Genomic DNA, 23,670 nt, shown 5'->3' on the forward strand with positions numbered 1-23,670 from the left:
CCTTAACATAGTCCTTCAGGATATGAGCTATTCCCGTGAATGTACTGATCGATTCAACTGAACGAGAGGGGCAAAAGGTTGTAGGGAACAAACTACAGCACCCGGAAAAGATAAAGTACCTTCTCCCATGATTTTCTAAGAAATAATTTCTTTATCCATTGAAGATTTTAAAGACTAAGGGGGTGATTCTAAATTCTAACTTCGAAGTTCCCCCACCAAAATACCGCTCCGCGGTCGAAAGACCACTGAGGGTATTTTGGGATTTGCCCTGGGCTGGCGGGCGGCCGCCAAAAGGCCGCCCGCCAGCCCAGGGCAAATCAACCTTCCCACTAAGATGCCGGCTCAGAATTGAGCCGGCGGAGTGGGAAGGTGCGACGGGTGCAGTTGCACCCGTCGCGTATTTCAGTGTCTGCTAGGCAGACACTGAAATACTTTGTGGGGCCCTCTTACGGGGGCCCCTGCCGTGCCCATGCCATTGGTATGGGCACGGCAGGGGCCTCCAGGGGCCCCGCGGCACCCCCTACCGCCATCCTGTTCCTGGCGGGCAAACCGCCAGGAACAGGATGGCGGTAGGGGGTGTCAGAATCCCCCATGGCGGCGCAGCAAGCTGTGCCGCCATGGGGGATTCTAAGGGCAGCGGTAAACCGGCGGGAGACCGCCGGTTTACCCTTTCTGACCGCGGCCAAACCGCCGCGGTCAGAATGCCCTGCGGGGCACCGCCGGTCTGTCGGCGGTGCTCCCGCCGACCCTGGCCCCGGCGGTCTGAGACCGCCGGGGTTAGAATGAGGGCCTAAATACATAATCTAGATTTTGGACATTAAACCCTGTTTTATAACTCTCTTGCCAAAATAGCCTGAATAAAGGAAGAAATAGTTTGGGGCATTTCTCACCATGATCAAAAACGAACTGCCCGTCTCCCTGCTAGGCACAATGGCTTTGTGAATTCTGTTAGAATTTGTGATGTGTAATGGTCATGTTTTTCACAGCTGTGCAGTGTTAATTAATAGGACACAATTCCCTTATTTTAATTTTTCATTCAGAATATATTGCAATAGTGTCTGGAGCCAAATGAGCTATTTATTTTCAAACTGGCTGTTTGGATATATTTGAAAAGAGAGAGAATGTTGACCAACTGGCATCTTCCTGGACGTGTTGTTCATTTTGGTAAACATCTATTTCGTCCTTGCATCGGAGTTGATATTCCACCTTTTATAAACTCGTAGTGGATACCATGATTAAGGAAAGGATGCAATAGGCAAGGACAACCAACAGTATTTTTGAGACATCAACAAGGAGCGCTCTTCTCTAAAGCATCACCGGTACCAGAGGCAATTAAAAAGAGCACAGCTTGGCATGCTGTGGTTGAAAAGAGACTGGGGCTTGGTGTAAGCTACTTCTGTTAGTCAATGTGTTGGAGCAATACGCAGACTCTGAGCACTTTCTGCACATAACAACACTAACACTGACATCACTTTTAAATGCTCATAAAGATATGGTCAGTGTTGGTATGAAGTAAGTAGAATTGGCAAATACATTTAGGCCAACAAGGCCATAAGAAAAGGCTGTCACCAGTTACTTGTGGCCTGTAGTTATTTCTCCATTCCGACAGATGCCACACGAGCATAACTTCTACACATTCTTTCACGATTCCTGTGCCTGCCACAGATGCTAGATGGAAGTTGCAAGAAGTGTGTGCGACCAAGATAAATTACCAGAAAGTACTATTGAGACTACTTGAACAATCAAGTTGTTGAGACCCTTTATTATCTGAAAAACTCTGCTTTGACAGGTCTACAGATCAAATATGACAGGGCACATGCTTCTACTAGTTTTACTGAAAAAAAACATCCTCGCGTCTTTATACATACACATCTCCTCGCAAGTGGTTTAAATACTCTTTTATACCAAACACTTTATGAGTAAACTCGTTATTCAACGAATATTACCTTCAAATAAATGAGTCCATGTCGAGTGGATGTGATTTGCGCTGCTTTAACTATCAGCTATAACTTTGAGGAAAGCTAAACCATCCCACCAACAACTATTCAGTTATCTGAATAATAAAAACATATTGTGAACGCCTCTGCTCCAATTAGTTTTTTTATTACTCTTCTATAACTTCTAAGGGGCAAATGCTTGTGGTACATGCAGGTCAAGAGGCTTCCACCAATCCACTCTAGGAGACTATGGGGTACACCGATACAGAGCTACTCTGATCTGCCACCAGTATCAGCTTGGAGCCCTTTATCTCTGCACCAGTGATCCAGTTAACCTTCTCCCCATGCTCCACACACAGCTTTGGAGACATGTGGGAAGTATCTACAGTGCTCTCACTGTCAGCTTTGGCTTTATCTCCCTTTTTGGATAAGGGACTCCTTCTGATCTTCCTCCGGTGGCCATACTTCAATGTGTTTGGATTATCTTTTGCTATTGCACAACTGATGTCCCAAAGCAGCACATTGCCATCATTTCCTCCAGTGAGCAGGCAGCATGAAGCAGGCAAAAAGTTTAAGAACTGAACTTGTGATACCCCTTTGCAGTGACCTTTAAACCCAACCTCTAGTTCAAACTGTGGGCCAGTTACTCTGAATACACGGATTCTACCATCCTCAGATCCGCATGCAAAGATATTGCCGCAGTTTGCCACACTGAGAGAATGGGCCAAGGGAGGATTGAAGAGCTTTCCACCATCGAGTTGCTTTCCCACATCTTCTTCCTCCTCCTCATCTTTGGAGAGTTGTTGGAGATTCACTAAAAACTGTGGACGTGTTTTCTTCAGGTCCCATAGCATAACCTTGAAACAGAAGAGAAAGAAGCATTTCAATATTTTTCTAGGACAACAAAACCACATTAGAATTGTCATGCATTCCTACGCTACAGACTAAAATTAATTCACTAAGAACTGGATAAATATGCATTGTACAAATCTGAGAAGTGCAAATCACAGACAGTGCTACTATTCTCTGACTGAAACCAACCAAGCAGGGACAGATAAAGGTTGGATTGCACAGTGAAATTACGCAGTGCCCAAACCCATGCCCATGCCCAGATTCGACATATTTACTGATGACTCATTTAATAACAGACATGGCAATAAGAAAGGGACCCTGACTTTCCAGGAAAGCAAGCTTCAATGTTCCCCTCCTCCAAGCAAACACCGTAAAAGAAGAATAGATACTATAAACAACAACAGCACACTACACACCTCTCTTACCACTCAACATCTGCCTCCTACCTACTTTTGATAAATGCGTCCTCCAAGTTGGACAGGTACACAAGCTATTCTTGTATGAATGATGCTGCGGACTTAGTCAGTTTAGTGCAATTGTACACTTGACTGCCTCCAGACTCACCTCTACAAAATGCTGTGTCCTCGCCTCTAGAGGTCTATCATTGTCCAGGTCGCTAGAAGCCTTTGGGAAATTCACACTTGGTATGTTATTATTCAGGTCATTAGCCTTATGGAGATAAAAGTGAATCTTTGAACATGAACATACAATGGGGTTGGCGTGTGCTTCTTCCATCCCATATTGATAATGTATCCATGATGTGCCTAGTTACACCAATTTTTATTTCTCTGGTATTTAACATGTCTGGTATACAAATGCATAGGTAACATTGACAGGCATAAGCATATACGGATAAGACAGCACAAGTGCCCTCTTCCGATCTGTCCGATCTGTTCTGGCTAATCCCTGCTGTAAAACACTATGGCCCTCATTACGAGCCTGGCGGTCTGTGACCGCCAGGCTCGCGGTTGGCGGGAGCACTGCCGACAGCCTGGCGGTGCCCCTTAGGGCATTCTGACCGCGGCGCTTTTGGCCGCGGTCAGTGCAGGAAAACCGGCGGTCTCCCGCCGGTTTTCCGCTGCCCGTCAGAATCCTCCAAGGCGGCGCAGCATGCTGCGCCGCCTTGGGGATTCTGACACCCCCTACCGCCATCCTGTTCCTGGCGGTTCGCCCGCCAGGAACAAGATGGCGGTAGGGGGTGTCGCGGGGCCCCTGGGGGCCCCTGCAGTGCCCATGCCAATGGCATGGGCACTGCAGGGGCCCCCGTAAGAGGGCCCAGCTTGTATTTCACTGTCTGCATAGCAGACAGTGAAATACGCGACGGGTGCAGTAGCACCCGTCGCACCTTCCCACTCCGCCGGCTCGATTACGAGCCGACTTCATGGTGGGAAGGTCGTTTTCCCCTGGGCTGGCGGGCGGCCTTTTGAAGGCCGCCTGCCAGCCCAGGGGAAAACTCAAAATACCCGCCGCGGTCTTCCGACCGCGGTACGGTATTTTGGCGGCTCCAGCCGGGCGCGCAGTGACCGCGCCCGGCGGGAGTCAGAATGACCCCCAATGGGCCAGATGTATCAAAAAACCAAATTGCGACTTGCAAATTGCGAGTCCCTGCGACTCGCAAATTGCAAATCGCAATTTGGTATGCAGAAAGGTGTCTCAGACACCTTCTGCAACTCGCAATGGGGTCGCAAAGACCCACCTCATTAATATTAATGAGGTGGGTCGCAGTTGGCGACCCCATTGCGAGTATGGGCACTCACGGGGATGGTGGCCTGCTGGAGACATCAGACCACCATGTCAGTGACTGCTTTTTAATAAAGCAGTTTTTTTTTTCTAAGTGCAGACCGTTTTCCTTAAAGGAAAACGAGCTGCACTTTGAAAAAAAAAACGAAACCTTTAGTTTCGGATTTTTCAGGGCAGGTAGTGGTCCACTGGACCACTGCCTGCTCTGAATAAATATTTTTTTTCCCGTTTGCGACTGGGTTACCATCCACTTCAAGTAGATGGTAACTGCGATTCCATTATTGAATTGCATTGCAGTCGCAAATAGGAAGGGAACACCCCTTCCTATTTGCGAGTCGGAAATGCATTTTGCGAGTCGGATCAGATTCGCAAAATGCATTTCTGCATACCGGTGAGGCTTTTGCGCCTCGCAAACGGCGTTTTTCACCGTTTGCGACTCGCAAACGCCTTCTTACATCTGGCCCTATATACTGCTTTCCAGTAAACATCCAACACAATATGGTCCCTACATTGCATAAATATAGCAACCTCTAGTATATGAAATGTTTTAGGTTCAATAGCAAAGAAAGTAGCATGGCCATGTCAAATTTGATTCTTTATTTCACAAACATACCATGAACATTGCGAGCTCTCCAATTTTAAGTTCTTGAAGTAATTTGAATATATGTTCACTCAAAATAGTCGCAATGTTTGAAAATCGAGCGTCTTGAATAGCAGTTTGGAACCCTTCTCAAGGTAACAGGCACTTCTGCGAAACCACACCGTGCAAGGGGATGTATACTCTGACCAAACTAGACTGCTCAGCCAATGACCTCCAGGATCACCTAGCCATTTTGCACATATTGATCACTAGTTTCACCATCTGTGTCCTGTCCACTAATACCAGTTCCAGAGCTACAGGAAAATGGATGGAATGTACAGTAGTAACATGCGAGGAAGGCTTCCTAAAGAAAACTGATAACGTTAACCTAGTTTATGAGACGCGTCTCAAGATCAGGTGCCCCAAGACATTCCAATTCAAAGGAGAACATGAAGACAATTAAGTCAACATCTATTTCACTGTGTGTGGACCACCTGTCCACACACTACCTAAGCCAGAATAACTGTGCGGGAAGCTGCAATTAAATATTTAGGTATAAGAATCTAAGATTACTATCTTTAGAAAACACAGCCTATTATATAAAGAACAACATGCTATCAATTCTCTCGCAAGTTTTTAACCTACAGTGATATATTTGTGTTACACAAGTTCAGAAGGCTAGAGTGGCCATAAAAGGAAATAATTCTGCATATATTATTAGTGGCACCAATAGTTCTAATATTAAATGGACTAAACGTGGGACTCTGTGGGCATCCAAGGCTTATATTATGGCATAATAAAAATACATCAGATATGACAGTCTTAGTCCTCATTTTGGCAGCGGAGTTGCCATCACAGCTTCGATCTTCAGGTGTGACTGATGAAGAGTCACAAGCATTCTCACCAAGTTATTGGCTTTTAAGTGCACTGGTGCTGGATAGTGTGTTGCTCTGTCTGCGTGTATGTGTGCTCTGTTTGTGCCAGTCTAACAGCCTTGCAAGTTTGGTTTTAGCATTCCAAGTGGATATGCTACCTGGACCGGTTTTGGGTAATATATAGTTGTAGTCGAGAAAGGTTTTAGGGCAGGTTGCGGTGTTCTCACACATTTGATTATAAATTAAGTGCTTAACAGTCTCTGCAAGTCCACCTTTAGCTCTGAGCAAATGTTTTAATCAGCACTGCACTGCTTCAATGATGAGCTTGATCTCACACTGAGCTCTCCTACCTGCGAGCACGAAACGAGTTAGATTTATTTCCAAAGGCTTCAACCTACTCCATGGTCATTAAAATGAGTCTGCAATGTGTAGAAATAAGCACCACTTCAGCATATAGACTGGAGTGCAGCTCTCAAAATAATCTTTCTGGTACATACTTTATTGAACTGCATATTCCTCATCTTGTGATCTTTTTACTTATCTTGTGATCTTTTTACTTATCTACTTGAGACACTCTCCAAGTGCCAACCTAGATTAGGAGTTATCTCCTGCAGGCTAAGAGATGATGCAATCAATTTCTGTCGAGAGTCTGTCCTGCCTCTGGATATAACGACAGAGCATTGAGGCACCACTCGATGTGGTGATGTTAGTTTAATCATTGTGCTTTTCCAATCCTACACATGTTGAGAGCAGTTGAGAAAATGAAATGCATGGCATTGTACAAATCTAACTTGGAACCTTATTAATCCACAAAGAACGGAAAGGTTGGTAGGCATGAGGAATCTACAGTGAGCAGACTAATGAGGGCACATACGGCAATGAAGAAGGGGCAAAGGGGCTGATAAGTAATGCCAAAAACGAGACCTAAAACAGAACATCAGATAATCTCACTTGACAGGTGAACAATCGCTTCTCTTTATACTCGGTGATAAATTTAACACAAAGGTCTGAACACAGACTTGGTGGAGGGGCAGCAAGCAGCTGGAATCACATCTACCAGTTCTGACATAAGATGAAACCTCTCAATAGATTCTGCTCAATCTCCACATATGGAGGTTCGGGTGAAACACCCTGCCTTACTCTTGGGACTGGAGATCTTCCTATAATCCTTCCCAAGTGGAGGACATGGCCTCATATTTGGACTGTCAGGATATCAAACCCTCCAAGCCCTGTACCAGGATCCCAGTCTGAGATGGGTTGGTCCATCTTCAGGATAAGCAACATTAACAGCATTGGCTGGAATGTGTACAGAACTGAGTCCTATTGAAGGCAGAACATATATCCTAAAGACAATAGATAAGGAAACCCCAGAGCGCAGAAAGTTAGACAAGACCTTTTTAGACATGAGCAAAAATATCTTACTAAGATACCTTGACCCACCTCTGGATGTAAATGTCATTCATGGATGGCAATATGACATCTCTTGAGTTAGTCTGCTCTGGTTTTGAGGGATGTGGTCAGGTGGCTGACCACCACGGAAATCCTGTGAAGTACCAACCATTTCCAAATCGTCAGACTATCCAGACAGGGGGAACGAGAACCCACTCTGCCTTGCTTCTTACTGTATCACCTGGCAGTGTTTTTGTCCATTATCACCTGATTTGTCTTTTCCCCTTAAGAAGGGCAAAAAATGCTTTCAGGGCCAGCTGAATGGCATGCAACTCCAGATGGTTCATGAGGTAGAGCTGCTTCATCTGAGACTAGAGATTTCTTACCTCAAACTCATCAGGCGACCTCCACATCTCAATCAACACTGGGGCAAGGAGAACAATGGTGGATGTCAGATGCCAATATGACATGCAGCAGACTTATTGTCCAGAACCGTATCATTAGGGATGCATATGTGAATGGAGAGCCATCCTTAGTTCTGGGTCCACTGAAATGTAGGTTCAACTCATGAACTACATGTGCCAAAGGGCATAATGCACCAATTGGATGCACAACCCTAAGAAGTCTCAAAACTATCAAGCCCGGAACAAGCGCTTTAGTTTGAAACATTAGGAATACAGCTTGAATGTGGCAGACTCACTGTGAAAGATGAAAAGCCTTCATAGGCACAGTGTTTAGCATAACTTACTATGCATAGAAGCTCTGCAAAAACTGGACATGGAAAACCCAAGGGTGACAACAATGAGACCATTGTTCGTAGATGTCTAAGAACAGCTGTGGTGAACCCACAAACAACAGCCAGTGGCCAAGGTATATGAATAAATATGCCTCAGACCTGCACGTAGATGAGCTGCAACCACCGGAATGACCTTTGTCACAACCTGAGAGTCCTATGTAAGGCTGAGGGGCAGAACAGAGAATGAGAAATGTTTTGACAGTACCACAAAACTGAGATACCTTCCGTGGGACAGTGACATAAGCTCCCTCACACCAGCACTTAATGCTAGTGTCAGAGAGCTGATCTCACTCTGTGGGGGTTAAACTTGAGGCAGTGACTGCCTCAAGTTTAACCCTCACAGTGAGATCAGCTCCCGGACACTGGCACTGACTGCCCCCCCTCGCAGAGTGAGATCAGCTCTCTGACACTGGCATTGACTGCCCCAAGTTTAACCCTCACAGTGAGATCAGCTCCCGGACACTGGCACTGACTGCCCCCCTCGCAGAGTGAGATCAGCTCTCTGACACTAGCATTGACTGCCCGCGTTTAACCGTCACGGAGGGAGGGCACCTCCCAACACCAGCACTGACTGCCCCCTCACAGAGTTAAATAGGCTCACTGACACCAGCATGGACTGCCCCATGTTTAACCCTCAGAGTGAGATCAGCTCCCTGACACCAGCACCTTCTGCCCCAAGTTTAACCATCACAGAAGGAGGGCACCTCTTCACACCAGCACTGATTGCCTCAAGATTAACCCCCTAGGGAAATATCACCTGCCCTACATCAGCAGTGACTGCTCCAGGGCTAGCATGCGATACCTTCCCCAGCACCAGCAATGACGTCTGCAGGATTAAGCCTTGCAGAGTGACCTCACCGTGCTGAGCCATGCACTGAGTGCTTCAGGAATAACTTCCTGTGGGAACTGCTGCCTCTACATCAGCACTCCTCCACTCATCAGCACATCCTCCACCCCTCCATTACTCCAGTCAATCTAACTAACAAACTCTCATATCCGCAACTCAAATTAACTCATAATAATACTAAAACTGTACTCCTTATTAAATTATACTAATCCATCACTAATTCTTGTTTGGGTACCGGAGTAGCGTGCTACTCATCGAAAAGCGCTTCGACGCCTCGTCAGGGGTAGTAAGCGCTATATAAATACGATTACAATTACAATTACAATTACAATAGTACCTGTCCTGCAGATCCAAGGACATCATCCAGTCTTCATGTTGCAAGCCAACAGCACTCAGGCAAGAGTCATCAATTTGATCTTCGTATTTCTCAAGAAACAAAGATATGCACGTTCAGGTAAAAAAACGGCCTGAGGCCCCATCCTTCTTTAGGACCAAAAACTACTAACAGAAGCATCAATTTCTCTCTATGCCGTGGGTACCACCTTAATTTCACTCAAGGTAGTTATATCGATATTTTCTTGAAAGAATATTGGCATGATTTGCCATATATTTGAGAGAAAAGCAACAGGATGAAGAAAGGGGGGTGGAGAAAGGGAAGCATGTAACCAAACTGAACAATCTGAAGGACACACTGGGGCCAATAGCACAAGCAACAAAATCTGTGATGTCTAACCTGGACCATAAAATATTTTGTTGTGTCCCAGAGTGAAGTGCTAAGCTGGCAGATGAAACAATATTTTTGCCATAAGAATCTATTTCTTTTTTATATACTTTATTTATCAATTTTCATACTACATAATTGCAATAAACAACAACCACAATGAGACTCCAGCTATTACAAATGAATAGTGACGGCAATCTGTCAGTCTAGGTTGGGAGAGTTGTAATATCTATATTCTGGCTGTGCAGCGATCAATAGCCCAACATCTGGTCGTGCCTCCGCCTGGGACAGTGCACTATAGCGACAGGTTGAGACTCAACCTCTTCTGTCCTGACTATAGCACACTGAAAATGTCTTCAACAGTGCTCTGTCCCCACTCTCCTCTGTTTTGTGCAGCTTAGTCCATTTAATGTTCACTGTCTTGTTGTTTGGGAAAGGGGAGGTTCATCCGGGGCCTTCTGTGTTGCCCTCAGTTCTGGTGACTGCTGTGTAAGGTAGATGGACCCATTATGTCTCTAGGTCTACAGGACTGGGGAAGAAGTTCTATATATACCTCAAGCTGCTCATTGCATTAAGTCAAATCTTTAATCCATTGTGTGAGTTTTGAGCAGCAGCCTCGCCCCCATGGTCAGACCACTTGCTGCTGGGCCAGGAGTAGTGCTTAAGTTAAACATTTCCTCTGGGTTGTGATGATTTTCTCAATTCAGCCCAGTGAGGCCACTTTGGAGTCAATTTGGATGTTCCATCCTAACATTTGCTGTAAGAGTTTGTTGTGTAGGTCCAGTAGGCTAGTACCTTTGGGCAGTCCCATGTCCGATTCAAGAATCCCCTGTCCCCCCCCCCCCCCCCCTCTCCAGAGATCCACAGCGGACACAATCAGAGTTTGCCCACAGCACATAACAGTGTAGAGCTTTTGGCATGTAATAGGCTCCAGTCAGGAACTTAAAGTTAATTATTCTCAATCTGCTACTAGCCGTTACCATGTCTGTTTGGGTGCAGCAGAACTCCAAAGTTCTCAGAGTGAGTTCCACTCTGGTTTTCGCTTCCTACCCTGTCCAAGCCAAGTGCACTCGTTCTAGCAGTGTCTCAAGTGTCAGGTAATGGATTCTTGAGACTAGGTAAGTAGGGGTAGTGTTACTGAGCTATGTATATAATGGTGGAAGTTAAGCCAGCTCAGAGGGGAGCTCAGGGCACAGCAATCTGTAGGTACCTCTTAATCAGTAATGAAGAAATATTTTCAATGGGGGCGGGTGGGATATTCCAGCAGAAGTCTTCCAGCGTACGGAATGTACCACTTCATTAAAGATCGCCCCTCATCTCATGATATCCAGGGAATCTAACTCTGACTTTGCCTTTGGCTCTACTGTTCCCAGTATCAGCGGTGGTTGTGCAAATGCAGGGAGGGTAAGTACAGGAAGTCCTGCACTGCATTTTGGTGCAGGTACTCCCATGCCCCAACGATGCAAGCAGCTGCAGAGTTTTTATTGTGAAGCTACATGCACAGCGTGTCCACCAGAGAGGGGCTGGGGGGGGGGGGACAGACGCTTTCAGACTCTATCGCCACATATGCAGGACAGGATGGTGCCAGTAATGCGCAAAGTGGGCCTGTGAGCTAAGATAATACAGTCAAGGATCCACTGCCTCAAAACCTCCCTTGAGATATGGCAATGTAAGTGTGTCCCATGCCACTCTTGCCCCTGTCCCCCACACCATTCACGTAAACTATGTTTTTAATGTGTGGAAGAATGTTTTGTTGAGGTGTAGTGGGATGTTAAGTATTCAGCAGTCAGGGATTGACTACCATTTTGAGAAAGGCTGATGTACCCTGATACGGATATTGGAAGTGCAAGTCATTGCGTTTGTTAATCAGTAATTTGAGTCAGTGCCACCCCACAGTTTTCCCAAATGCCTATGTGTAGCTCATGTGTTGATGTGGGTGACTAGATAATTCACTGTCTTTTATTCGTGCTTGTTAACCGAAAAATCTGGGCTCTCGCCCAGTTTATCTTAAAACCCACTAGCACTCAAAATCTGATATAGCCCCTCATCACAGGGTTAAGACTTGCCTCAGTGTTTCGGAGATATAGCGTCACAGCGTAGCATAGTGCTCTATAATTTTGTCAGACTTTAGCCACTAGGCGTTCCAGTGACAATGCAAAGAGCACTGGGGTAGAGGGCAACCCTGGCGAGTTCCCGGAGTGAGCAAGAAGGGTCAGGAATTACCCTTATTTATGCGGAGGCTGGTCCTTGAAGCTGTGTATAGTAGTTTTATCCATATTGTGATTCATGGTGGTATCCTCATGCTCTTTAGGGTCATGAAAAAGTATTCCCCATCCAAAAAATCTAATGCTTTAGTATAGTCTAAGAATACAGCCACTGCAGCAAGGACAGAGTCCAGATCTGTGAGCAGTGGGCAGTATTTTTCATCACTCTTAAGGAGAGAAAGCGGTCTGTAGGAGTCATATGTGTGTTGCTTGCTAGCCTTCAGAAGTGTAATTATGGATGCCTACCTAATAGAGAGGGATAGTATAAGTTGTCCAAAGACTTTGTCATATTCCTTTAGGAGGCACGGGCCGAGGTGGCTAAATACATTTTATAAATTCAGCTGGAAAGCCATTGGGCCCTGGCACCTTGCCATTCTGGAGACCAATAATGGCTATGTGTAACTTATCAAGGCTAAATAGCCGGAGCAGCTATTCTTTCTAATGATTCCCCAGCAACGCAATTGCAGTGCCTTCTACACATTCAGCTACCTGAGATGGGCAAGGTATAAAATTGTGATTTAAAGAGGGTGATGTAATACATGGCAAATGTGTGTAGGATATGGTCAGTCATTTGGTGCTATTCCCCTTCCCTCCCCATAAAAATGTGCTTTGGCATATTTACCCCTATATTTCTGTTCTCTTTCCACTACCTCTGCATGGTTCGAGGACAGTCGGCAAAGTTCTGCTGGTGTCCCTGTATCGCGAGTGATGCCCAGTGTGTTTTCCAGGGATTTCATCTCCCATTCCAGGTGATTGAGATGATGCCGGAACATCATGTGTATCCCATATTGCTAAGCTATACATAACCCTCGTAGCGTAGCCTTAAACGCATTATGTGTAATACTACAGTATTCTACTGTGCCGCCATTGTGTTGAAAATTTTCCAGGTTGCTCACTCTCATTGAACAGCCCTCCACATCAGATGATGAGTTAGAAATCCAGTTGGGATCACATCGTGTGCATAGGAGTAAAATGTTTCCTCTTTGTCTGTCAGGTGTTTGTGCCACCAGGCATCACTAGTCTCTTCTTGTGCATTACAGCCATTAGTCTTTGTCCCATTTCTGATGTATAGTAGGAGTCCTCTACATTGGGCCCCTAGCAGCATACCACTATTACCTGTGCAGCGCTCAGGCAACCCAACAAAAGGGCATATCGACCCTGGATGTTGCATAGCGAGCCATGGAGGCGAACCCCAGTGACCCATTTTATCAGGATAATGACAACGAAGGTGTAAGTAGAATGTGAGGAGGCAATTCTGTGCTCATCCCAGCGGCTAGCTAAGTGGAGAGGTGTCTTGAGGGTCTAGGTGTGTTTCCTGCGATAGGGTTATCTGTATAAGTTCCCATCGAGGCATACTAGCACCCGGCACACCCTTCTAGGGTTGGTAAGGACCCTCACTCTGCAAGTAAGTCAGTTTAGTGTGGTTCTGATTTTGTGAGTGTGTCACTGTAGGACGTATGTTTGTCAGTCAGGTGAGATGATGGGCTGTCCTGCCCGTTAGTGGCAAGAAATATAGTGGAGTAGCATAGTTGTCAAGTGTGTCGATATTAAGGTTCCCACTTCGTCCCAGAACGTGTTCCCAACTTCTTACCATCCCACATTGGTGCTTACATAAAAAAAAAATTTTTTTTTAAAAAAGCACTGGTAACACCACCTATACAAGATGTATTGGCTTCTTCAATGTTTTTGGCCATAATGCATAGCAGCGAGACCGCTGTCCAACATGGCTGAAGTAAAGAAAAAGAATACGTTATGACCCTGTCAACATTGGCACAGTCACTGCACTTTTATTGTTTGTCCTTTCAGTCACGTGGTACAGTGGCAGCGCTGCTATGCAACGTGGCTTAAACACATTTACAGAGACAATGGATCTTGAATAGGCGAGATCCATTGGCTTTGTCAGTGCTTGTTTTTGAGAGACAGGAGTTGGCTGCATCTCAGGCAGGGAAGAGGAGAAGAGGAGAAATGCTCAGAAGAATTCAAAGGAGCATGTGAGACATCTTCTAGGCACAGGGAGCCCGGACATACAAGTAACACGGAGGGAGAGACACACCTTTACAACTCAGACAGGAGAGATGACGCATATACATATGACTCTGCCTTTTAAAAAAAAATGTAAATCTTGGAGCTGCCTTTAAAACAAAAAAAGGGTCGAATGAGCACAAAAGTGCACTGAAAAGGACCGGCCCAGCAGCTGACTGCAGCTGCCAGACCTTCATAACCAGTCACTGCCTTCTGTGTGCAGGACCCTAGAAGTTGAAAAGAATAAAATAGTACCTCAATCGCGTCAGGAGCAGTGGACGAGCACTCACTAAGATGAATCAGTAAGTGATTTGCCCCCGCTCCACATTCAGGAACGGAAATGATGACATGCCATCCATGATCAACTGCAAGGCTGTAAAGAAAAGTGCTACGCAATCCAACAAATGATAAGCAAAAGGTGGGCTCCGAGTCCATTTCTAATTGCAACAACGTCTCAGAAGCGATATGCATGCACTGGCACATGCTACTGCGCGCCCGACCCTAAAGAAGAAAGGAGATAGACATCAGGTCAGTCCCTGCCCAAATTTCCAACATCCTGAACTAGGTCTAGGGCCAGGGCCATAAGGGCCTTGTGTGTACAAATTTTTGAAGGGGTGTTACCGTGGTAGTAGCCAAGGGGCCAGTTCATACCCCACTCTCTTTGACATGGGGAGGGGGTGGAGGTATTATGGTCTAGCCAATCCAGTTTGAATGTTTGTGGATAATGAGCAGGCTCTGGGAAGACCTTTCCAATGACTAGCATCATTTTCCGGTATGGAGTGGCAGTACCTTGGCAAAAGGTGGAGGAGGGAAGTACAAATGTAGTCCTCACTGCAGACCGGTCTTGAACTATTTGTTAGTCTGAGTCACTGAAGGGCAACCATCCGGGCAACTCCTTGCTCTGCTCTTTTTTCAAAGCCTGTTAATTGCATTGGACTTTAAGCTATTCCATCGCCTGTGAAGGGTTAGGGAAGATGTGTTGCTTTCCCTTGTGGGTTATGCGGAGGCAGAGTTTGGCATTGTAAATAGGATTTTGGCTTCTATCAATTGCTGTTTTATGCCTGCATATTTTTGGTGTGCCACCTGTACCACGTGTGCAAAGTTACGAAAGAGGACTAAACAGTGGCCATCAAATTGAGGTGCTTGGTGTTCTCGGGCCAACCAAAGAGCCACATTGGGATCTCAATTGTTGAGGAGGAGTGCCAATGGTAGGTCTTGGGGAGCTCCTGGGGAAGGTTTTAGTGCAGGTTCCCTGTGCACCTTTTCCACAGTTAGTTAGAGGATGTCTCTGGTCAAAACACCAAAGTCAGCATACGTTTCACATAGTCTTCAAGTTTGCTTGTGTTGCTGCACTCCGATATCTGCAGTATAAGGAGGTTGTTCTGTTTAGAGTGAGCTTCCATGTTTTTGACGCAATGAGTTCTAGGACTTTCTACATGTAGAGAATAGTCTTTATACTGTTTAAGTTGGTCTTCTGTTAGAGATATTCCCTGTTCTTCCTCTTTCAGGCGTTCATGTTTGTCCAATTTATGGGAGATTGAGTCCATACAGGTGTATATCCATCTTTTGGTCTATAGAGTGAGGACTATCCTGCTTGGCGTGCAGCAAAGTACGCATGTCATCACTGTCATTTGCCTCTGAGGCCTCCCCACCCTTGAGGGTCATGACACCATGTTTTGCATCAAAAGTTTAGCAGTGCTCAGCCGCATCTTGGTCCGTCACACTGTTATCCGTCCTCTGCTTTGCACACAAGCCAGCAAGGGCTACTGGGCTCAAAAAAACAGCTTGCTGTTCAGCAAGCAGCACGCCCAACCAGGTCCTGGCATTAATAACTGGATTTGAGGGTTGTTCAAGGATGATGTCGGTGAATGTGTTTCTCTGACAGCAGGAACCTCACCTCAGTGCGGCCATTTTGCTAGCCAGCTCTTTGGCACTCCTAGCATATATTACTTCCGATTCTCTCTTAGGTGGGGCAGTACCAAACAAAACTGTGTTAACTTTCCTCGTGGAAGCCTAATCTATAAGGTTCTCAGGAATTACATGCTACATCAGGAATGCCGGATTACCTGGTGCTGGTCTGTGTCATCTTGCCAACACAGAGCAATTCACTGGCGGGGTTTTTCCAGCAGTGGCTCAAAAACCTGTGCTCCACACAGGCCTGAAGACGCACAGTAATTTTAACATTTGCTTGCTGAACCTTGATGATCAGTCTTAAGTTTCTAAAAATGTCTTTGAAAGCGAAGCTTGCCAGGCATAAAGTTACAAAGACCTAACCTGAAGTATCTCTGTAGGGTAATACAAGAATGAGCCTCAAAACTCCACAGTGCCCACAGCAAATTCCAAGGTCGGTACCATAGAATTAATTACAAAGGGAGGGCTCACTCCCTATAACCAGGTGCAGCTGTACAGGTTTCAAAGGCTCTAGCTTACAATAATGTTTTGTACGAGCACATGCTAGGTGTAATATTCAGAGACACTCAGGTAATGCGTTCAACAATATGTATTTGTCTCACAGGAAAAGTACCTTTGAGTACCTAACTCCCACTTTCGCTCAACTACCCGTAAGCCCAAACATTTTAAACAGCACATGAGGCCTCTCGTGTACACAGGAGGAAGGAAGGTTCAGGGAAGGGGAAGACCACAAGGATAAAGACAGACATAAGTGCACATCTAACAGGAAAACTTTCTGCACAAAAAAAAAATGAAGCGCTGACATTAAGGGCCTAATTTAGAGTCTAGTGGAGAGGGTTTCTCCGTCACAAACATGGCAGATTTCCAATCCTATACATAATGATCCCACTGTAGCCTACTGAGAGCGTAATACGGCAGACCAGATATCCAGCACATTTATAACTGAGTAACCCATCCGCCAAACTCTAAATCAGGCTTTAGTAACAAGGCAAGTAGATAAAAGGATGTGCCAACCTCCCGCATATTAACTGAATTCAAATGTTGGTGAAAAACACAATGCGGGGGCTCGCACACATACACAGAAGTGAGGTGAAAGGTGGGAATAAAACAATGATAAGGGAAATCATGACACGCTTCCAGAAACAATTAATGAATTTTGCTTTACACAATGAATGAAGATGCTACATCTTCTTCCTCTTTCCAAACAAGCTAACGCAATACATAGACCCTCATTAAGACCCTGGCTGTCCATGGACTGCCAGGGCCATGGTTGTGGTCTCACTGCCGCGGGACTGGCGGTGCAGACCACCATATGATGACGGCAGCGGTTTGGCCGCTGCCAAACTGCTGCATCACTGCCCGTCCCCCTGCTTTACCGTGCCCCGCCAGGCTGGAGGTTCCCACCTCCAGCCCGGTGGGAGTCGAATAACCGCTGAGGTTATTTCGACTATGGACCTGCCAGCATTTTCCTAGTGGTCTCACTGCCACGAAAAACATGGCGGAAAAGTATGCAGATGACAGGAACTTGTATTCCTGTCTGCGGGATACCCCCCCAAACACCTCTGCACATTTGCCCCCATGCAATCACACAGGCACACCCCCACTCACAAATGCACTCACCCCCATAGACGCATACATACCCATACACATCACACATGCACGCATACACTCTCCATCCCCACCCCCTCCCTTCAACTACATACATACACAACCCCCACCCCCTCACTCATCTTCACACTACCACACATACCTCACTGCACGCACACACACCATATACACATACAAACATACACGCACATGTACGCACTCACACCCCCTTAACCCTTTACTCATGCACCCAGGCACACAGCTCCACCCTGTCCACATGCATACACACACGCATCACCACATTTACACACAGACGCACACGTACACACGCACAACCACTCCCCCTCCCCCCACATTCATGACAGGCATACACACACCCATTCACCCCCCACTCCCCTTGCGGATGACACTGACCTCGTCCATTGAGGGGGCAGACCCAGCACCCCCACCGCCAGCAGCGCCCTGCCACCAGAAGACCGCCACACAAAATCACTGGTCGTAATTCAGTGGGCAGTCTTTTTCTGGTGTGGCAGTGCTGGCAGTGGAACTCCTTAAGCGCCACCATGAATGCTGCCGGATATTTGACCGCCGGCGGTGCGGCTATCCGGTGGCAGTCATAATACGCTCGTCAGAAGGAGAAGACCACCGCAGTCATAATGAAGGCCATAGTCTTTAAATCTAGACGGAGGTGCAGCATTCCTTTTGGACCATTCTACATCACTCGAAGGAACAGCACTGTTAGGACTGCATCCGTTCTGGGACCATTTCGCATCACTAACACTGATGCTGATATTTAAACCCATGCGGGCAATGGCATTATCACTGGCATCAAGGGAATCGCGCTCCAGGGAGCAGGATGCACTATTGAAGATATGGTACGTGTAGGCATTTTAGGACAAACTGGCTTCGGCACAACAACATGGGAGCTATTCCACCACTGACCATTTTCCAAAGGGAGAGCTATAACATTTTTTGATAACTAACAGGATCACTAGATTTACTATTACTGTTTTTGTTTCCAGCATACTTGATCCTAACGGCATCACGTGCTTGAATAGATAAATTAACATTATTTCTGCTGTCATCATTACATTTCAGTTTGTATTATTTCTTAGCTACAACTTTAGGCAATTGAACCATATCTGTGTCCTGGGAACTATTCTCCCATTTTCTCCATGCCTTAGACCAATATGGCAACAACCTGGTAATAGCCAGTCCACCACAGAGTAATTCATATGGAGTTTTACCAGATGTGCTATGGGAAGTGGTATAGCAAGATCATAATCTAGTTCTCAGAGCTGCCTCAACATGGACATGGGACCTAAGTGCCATTTGGATGGTTTCTTTGATAATCAAATAGGCCCTTTCCACTTGTCCATTGCTTTGTGGAAGGTATAATGAAGATTTCAAATGTTCAATGCCATTAACCTTTAACAAGTTCAACATTGCTTGAGAAATGAACTGAACCCCATTGTCACTAACCAAATGGCGTGGAAAACCTTTGCGGCAGAAAATCTTTCTATGGAAGTTTAACACTTCCATAATGTTAGGCTGGGACACAAATTTAACTTCTACCCGCTAATCGTAGTAATCTATGAGCACCACAGCAAAACACATTACAAGTGGAAAGGCAGTAGGAGTTCCAATAAAGTCAATGCCAACCTTCAACCAAGGTCCTTTAGGCAATTCTACAGACTTCATGGGACTTTTTTCACACTGTAACTTTTTTCAGCACACAAGCACATAGTGCACAGATGAATATATATTTCTACATCTTTATCCATGGATGGCCACCAGTAGGCCATCCGTAACTTCCTTTTCTACCTGTTATTCCCACATGTCACTCGTGGGCCAAAGTAATGAGCTTACCCGTGAGGGAACTGGGTGGGACCAACATATCACCAAGCAGCACTACATCTTCCTGAATAGTAAGATCTTCTTTCACCATCCAAAATGGCTGCAAACTAACACCTAGCATTCTCTCACAAGGCCGTGCATTCACAATTAATTTCTTAACTTTTTTTTAATACTTCTTCCTCACTATATGCTTGCATCCATTCCTTTTTGGATAGTGCCTCAATGGTTCCAGATTTATCAGACAACCATGAAACTGTTAAGTCACCATCCTCTTCTGATTCTTCCTCATTTTTTAATCCTCACATGGGGCACTTGATAGATAATCTGTAGACACATTTTGTCACCCCGAAATATATACCACCTTTAACTGATACTCTTGCAACTTGCAAGCCAGTTTTGCTATTCTAGGGGAGATTTTTCCATAATCCCCACTTTCAAGAATGCTCACCAAAGGTTATTGGTCAGTTTGCAATATAAATTCCTTGCCCCATATAAAACTTTTACATTTGTTGACTGCTCACACACGCCAACAACTCACGTTCAATGAATGAATGAATATCGTGTTTCTGCTCCCCCCCTCCTGAGTTTGCATGAAACAAAGGCAATTATGTTATTACCTTCTTTTGTAGTTTGACTGGGCACTGCACCCAAGTCAATTTGTCTTGCATTGGTAGTGACTATACACTGTAGGTTTTCATTAAAAGATTTCAATGTCTGGTCTTTTTCCTATTCTATCTTTAACTCAACCATGCTTGCTTCACATTCTTATTCCAAACAAATAATTGTTTTTTAATCAGGTTGCACCTTTTCCACATAGTTCTTAATGAACCTTGAATGGAATTTGCACATTCTTAAATTTTTTTTTTTTAAATGATACCAGTTCTTTGTTGCAGGGCGAAGGTGCTTTGGAAATAGCCGACACTAAAGATGGCTTGGGCTGGACACCATTCTCTCCTATTACATGGCCTAAGTATTCTACATTGCTTTTTAAAAAATTACATTTTTTATGTTTGACGTGTTAACCCGCTTTCCTGTATTCCCTGTAACACTTCTTTCAAGATTTCAACATGTCCAACAGTAGTTTCATTGTAAATTAAAACACTGTCCTGGAATACTCTTGCACCAGCCATTCCATTGAATAGTCTGTTCATAATACAGCTGCAGTGGAGCTGAGACCAAATGGCATGCAGTGAAATTGATATGCACCCTCTGGTGTAATGAATGCAGTATATATATTCCAGAATCCTTGTCTAAAAGCACTTTAATATATGCAGAACTGAAGTAATGAATGGTGAATACTGTGGCTCCATTTAAGGTCATCACCATTGCGTTGATAAAGGGTAATGGTTGACAGTCTGTCACCACACATTGATTTAGTTGTCGAAGGTCTATGCATAACAGTATGTTTTCAATTTTAATTTTAATGATGACCACTATAGATAACCATTCGGATGTGTTGACTGGTTCAATGACTCCATCTGTGCACCACTCTTTAAGAATAGATTTAACCTCTGTTCAGGCTGATAAGGGCATATTTCTCACTTTCTGTTTTACTGGTTGTGTGTTCTCTTTAATAATTATTTTTCCTTTTTGAAGCCCTTTAAACATCCAAGTTTCTTTTTTTATTAAACACTACTTTCTATTCTTCTAGTACAGACATGACATTTCATTCTTTTAAAGTGAAAAATGTATGGTGGTTTGCAAGGATTAATTATTTTTAGATTTTGTTGTTCAAATCAACCTAAGATGTTGACATTATAATCAACGACGTACAAGTTGGCTGACACAGTTCTTCCACTAAATGTTGCATTTGCATTTAATACTCCTTCCAGCTTTTTTTTGTGACCTCCATATGTTCCATGTAGTATTCTACTACACTTTAATGTTTTTGTTCTCAAGGCATTCATAAGTATCTTTTGATATTATTGTTATCTTTGGCCCAGTGTCAACTAAAACATCTACCACAGTTACATTTATATTCATGTTGCACTTAGGCTGGTTTTCATCTCCATCTTTACCTATAATAGCTACTAATAATACTAAGTTCTCCATTAGTTTTTCTTCGTCGTGAATGTCTTTTTTTGTTACAGTATATTCTTTAACTAGTCCAGACTTGTATGCTTTCATGAAGTGCCTTTTTTCCCCACATCACTTAAATGTTTATCCCCACAGCTAGACAGGATTTACTCAATGCTTAATGGTACGTTGATGCACATCTGTAGTTTACAGCTTGGGTTACGTGTTGGTTCTTTTTATTTACTGCCTTTGAAACTGTATATTTTTCTCATTTCATCCTCCTTGCGCATTATGTTATCCTCTGGATTTTGCAAATCTGGTTTGTGCAAAAGTTTCATACTTCTACTGGAACTTTCCACACTTTTTTATTGTTGATACCATGTTTTCCACGGTAGAGTTTTTGTAGCATAAGAGTTTTTCTTGGGCTTTCACGCCAGTTGTACGCACGACGACTTGGTCACAAATCATTTAGTCCATGTCCTTAAAAGCGCATGTGCTTGCAAGCACTTTTAGGAGGCCAACATATACCTCAATGGTTTCACCTGGTATCGATAATAGAATTTGTAATTTTCCATGATGATGCTCATGGTTGTGTCAAAGTGAGATTGTGTTCTCAGCTTTGCTTCAATAAACACGTCCCACTCAGTTACATCCTCTTCTTTCTCCAGTGGAGCAATTTGATCTTATAATCTTCCCCACACACCTAGACAATTATATATTTTTAAAGCTTGCTTCCTTGTAGAAGTGAAACCAGTCCAATCAATGGCTTCCAGATGCTTCTCAATGCATTTTATTTATTGGGACCATTTCTCAGTTGGCGATCCTTGTACATCTAGGAAGGTGCCAGGCATGATGACAGCAAACATTACACCTACCACTTTGTTTTTCAAGATTTTGAAATACGTGCAAATAAGATGTATTCAGATGGGTTGTTAGGAGTACAATAAATTCAAATAGACTACACAATATTTCAGGCTGAGTTTTACTTTCTGTAGATATAAATGATCTTGTATTTGTCAGAGTTGCTATAGAAGAAGAAAAAACATCCACCACATTAACTACTCAGCAGATGATAGGCAACATGTATAACAAATGATCTGAAGTCCCTCTGGGGACACTCTGTTAAACTACTGAGGCTATTTTTAGAAAAGTTCTACGAAAGCAAGAATCAGCCCAGCAATGTAGAGTGTCCTGGACACCTAAACTTCCACCTTTCACACGCAGGAAGAGTTGGGACTGTGCCGCTGAGAGGATTTGTGAAGCACTCTTGATGCTTGTACCAAGCGCCTAACCCACCGCAATGCAGGATGTCACCAACAGAGATGAGCTCTCTACACACCACTGCCTCTAGTGAATGAATTCATCAGTCCCATTTGGCGTCGCCAATGTTTCTTCATGTAGTAACGAGGTGAGTAGGAAAACAATGTTTATTTAATCAAAGATGGCCAACCTCTTGCATATTAACTGAATTCGAATGTTGGTGAAAAACACAGGGTGGGGGCTCGCACACATAGACAGAAGGTGGGGGAGGTGGGAATGGAACAACAGTAAGGGTAATCATGATATGCTTCAAGAAACAATTAATGAATTGTGCTTTACACTATAAGTCAAGGCGCTACACAGGCGCTAATGAAAATATGAAATGTAATCAATAGTCTTTAAATATGACTGGTAACAATGTAGGAGGCTGGCCTGGTTTGTAGTGGGTACCTAAGGTACTTACACCTTGCACCAGCTCCAATTGAAATGTAGGCAGTGTTCTAGAAGCTTAGGCTGCCTATGGGGTAGCAGTAGCACAGCAGCCAAGGCTGAACTAGGAGACATGCACAGCTCCTGCAATACCATTACAGCTACACAGTACTTAAACAACAAAAGACAATACTCAGTGTTACCAAAAAAAAAGGTACTTTATTTTAGTGACACAAGGCCAAAAATATTTTAGAGGCAATACTCCTTCTGGAGGTAAGTAGTATACACAATATATACAATGGTAACCAAAATCAGGTAAGTAAACAGTCACAGAATAGTGCTGTTAGAACTGACAGCCTTAGGGTGGTCACCCCTAACTTTGTGCCTGCCTCCCTCCACTTTTTGGACACTGTTTTTGCTGGCTTTTAGACTCTGCGCACTTTACCACTGCTAACCAGTGCTAAAGTGAATATGTTCTCTCCCTTTAAACATGGTAGCCTTGGATCATACCTGATTGGACTATTTAATTTACTTATAAATCCCTAGTAATGTGCACTATATGTGCCTAGGGCCTGCAGATTAAATGC

General features: G+C 44.5%; 1 protein-coding gene across 8 annotated transcripts in view; it reads right to left on the minus strand.

The window, feature by feature from the left end:
• Positions 1-1,719: 1,719 nt before the first annotated feature.
• WDR53 (WD repeat domain 53) overlaps positions 1,720-23,670 on the minus strand; it is a 167,102-nt gene continuing 145,151 nt past the window's right edge. For 7 of the 8 annotated variants that reach the window (XM_069213591.1, XM_069213589.1, XM_069213592.1 and 4 more), the window contains one exon: positions 1,720-2,794. In XM_069213591.1, coding sequence (XP_069069692.1) covers positions 2,177-2,794 — 618 coding nt within the window. In that variant the 3' untranslated portion in view covers positions 1,720-2,176. The remainder of the gene's footprint in view (positions 2,795-23,670) is intronic. The other variant, XR_011199402.1, reaches the window with a different exon arrangement.

This window comes from Pleurodeles waltl, chromosome 11, assembly GCF_031143425.1.
Source record: "Pleurodeles waltl isolate 20211129_DDA chromosome 11, aPleWal1.hap1.20221129, whole genome shotgun sequence".
Lineage (NCBI taxonomy): Eukaryota > Metazoa > Chordata > Amphibia > Caudata > Salamandridae > Pleurodeles > Pleurodeles waltl.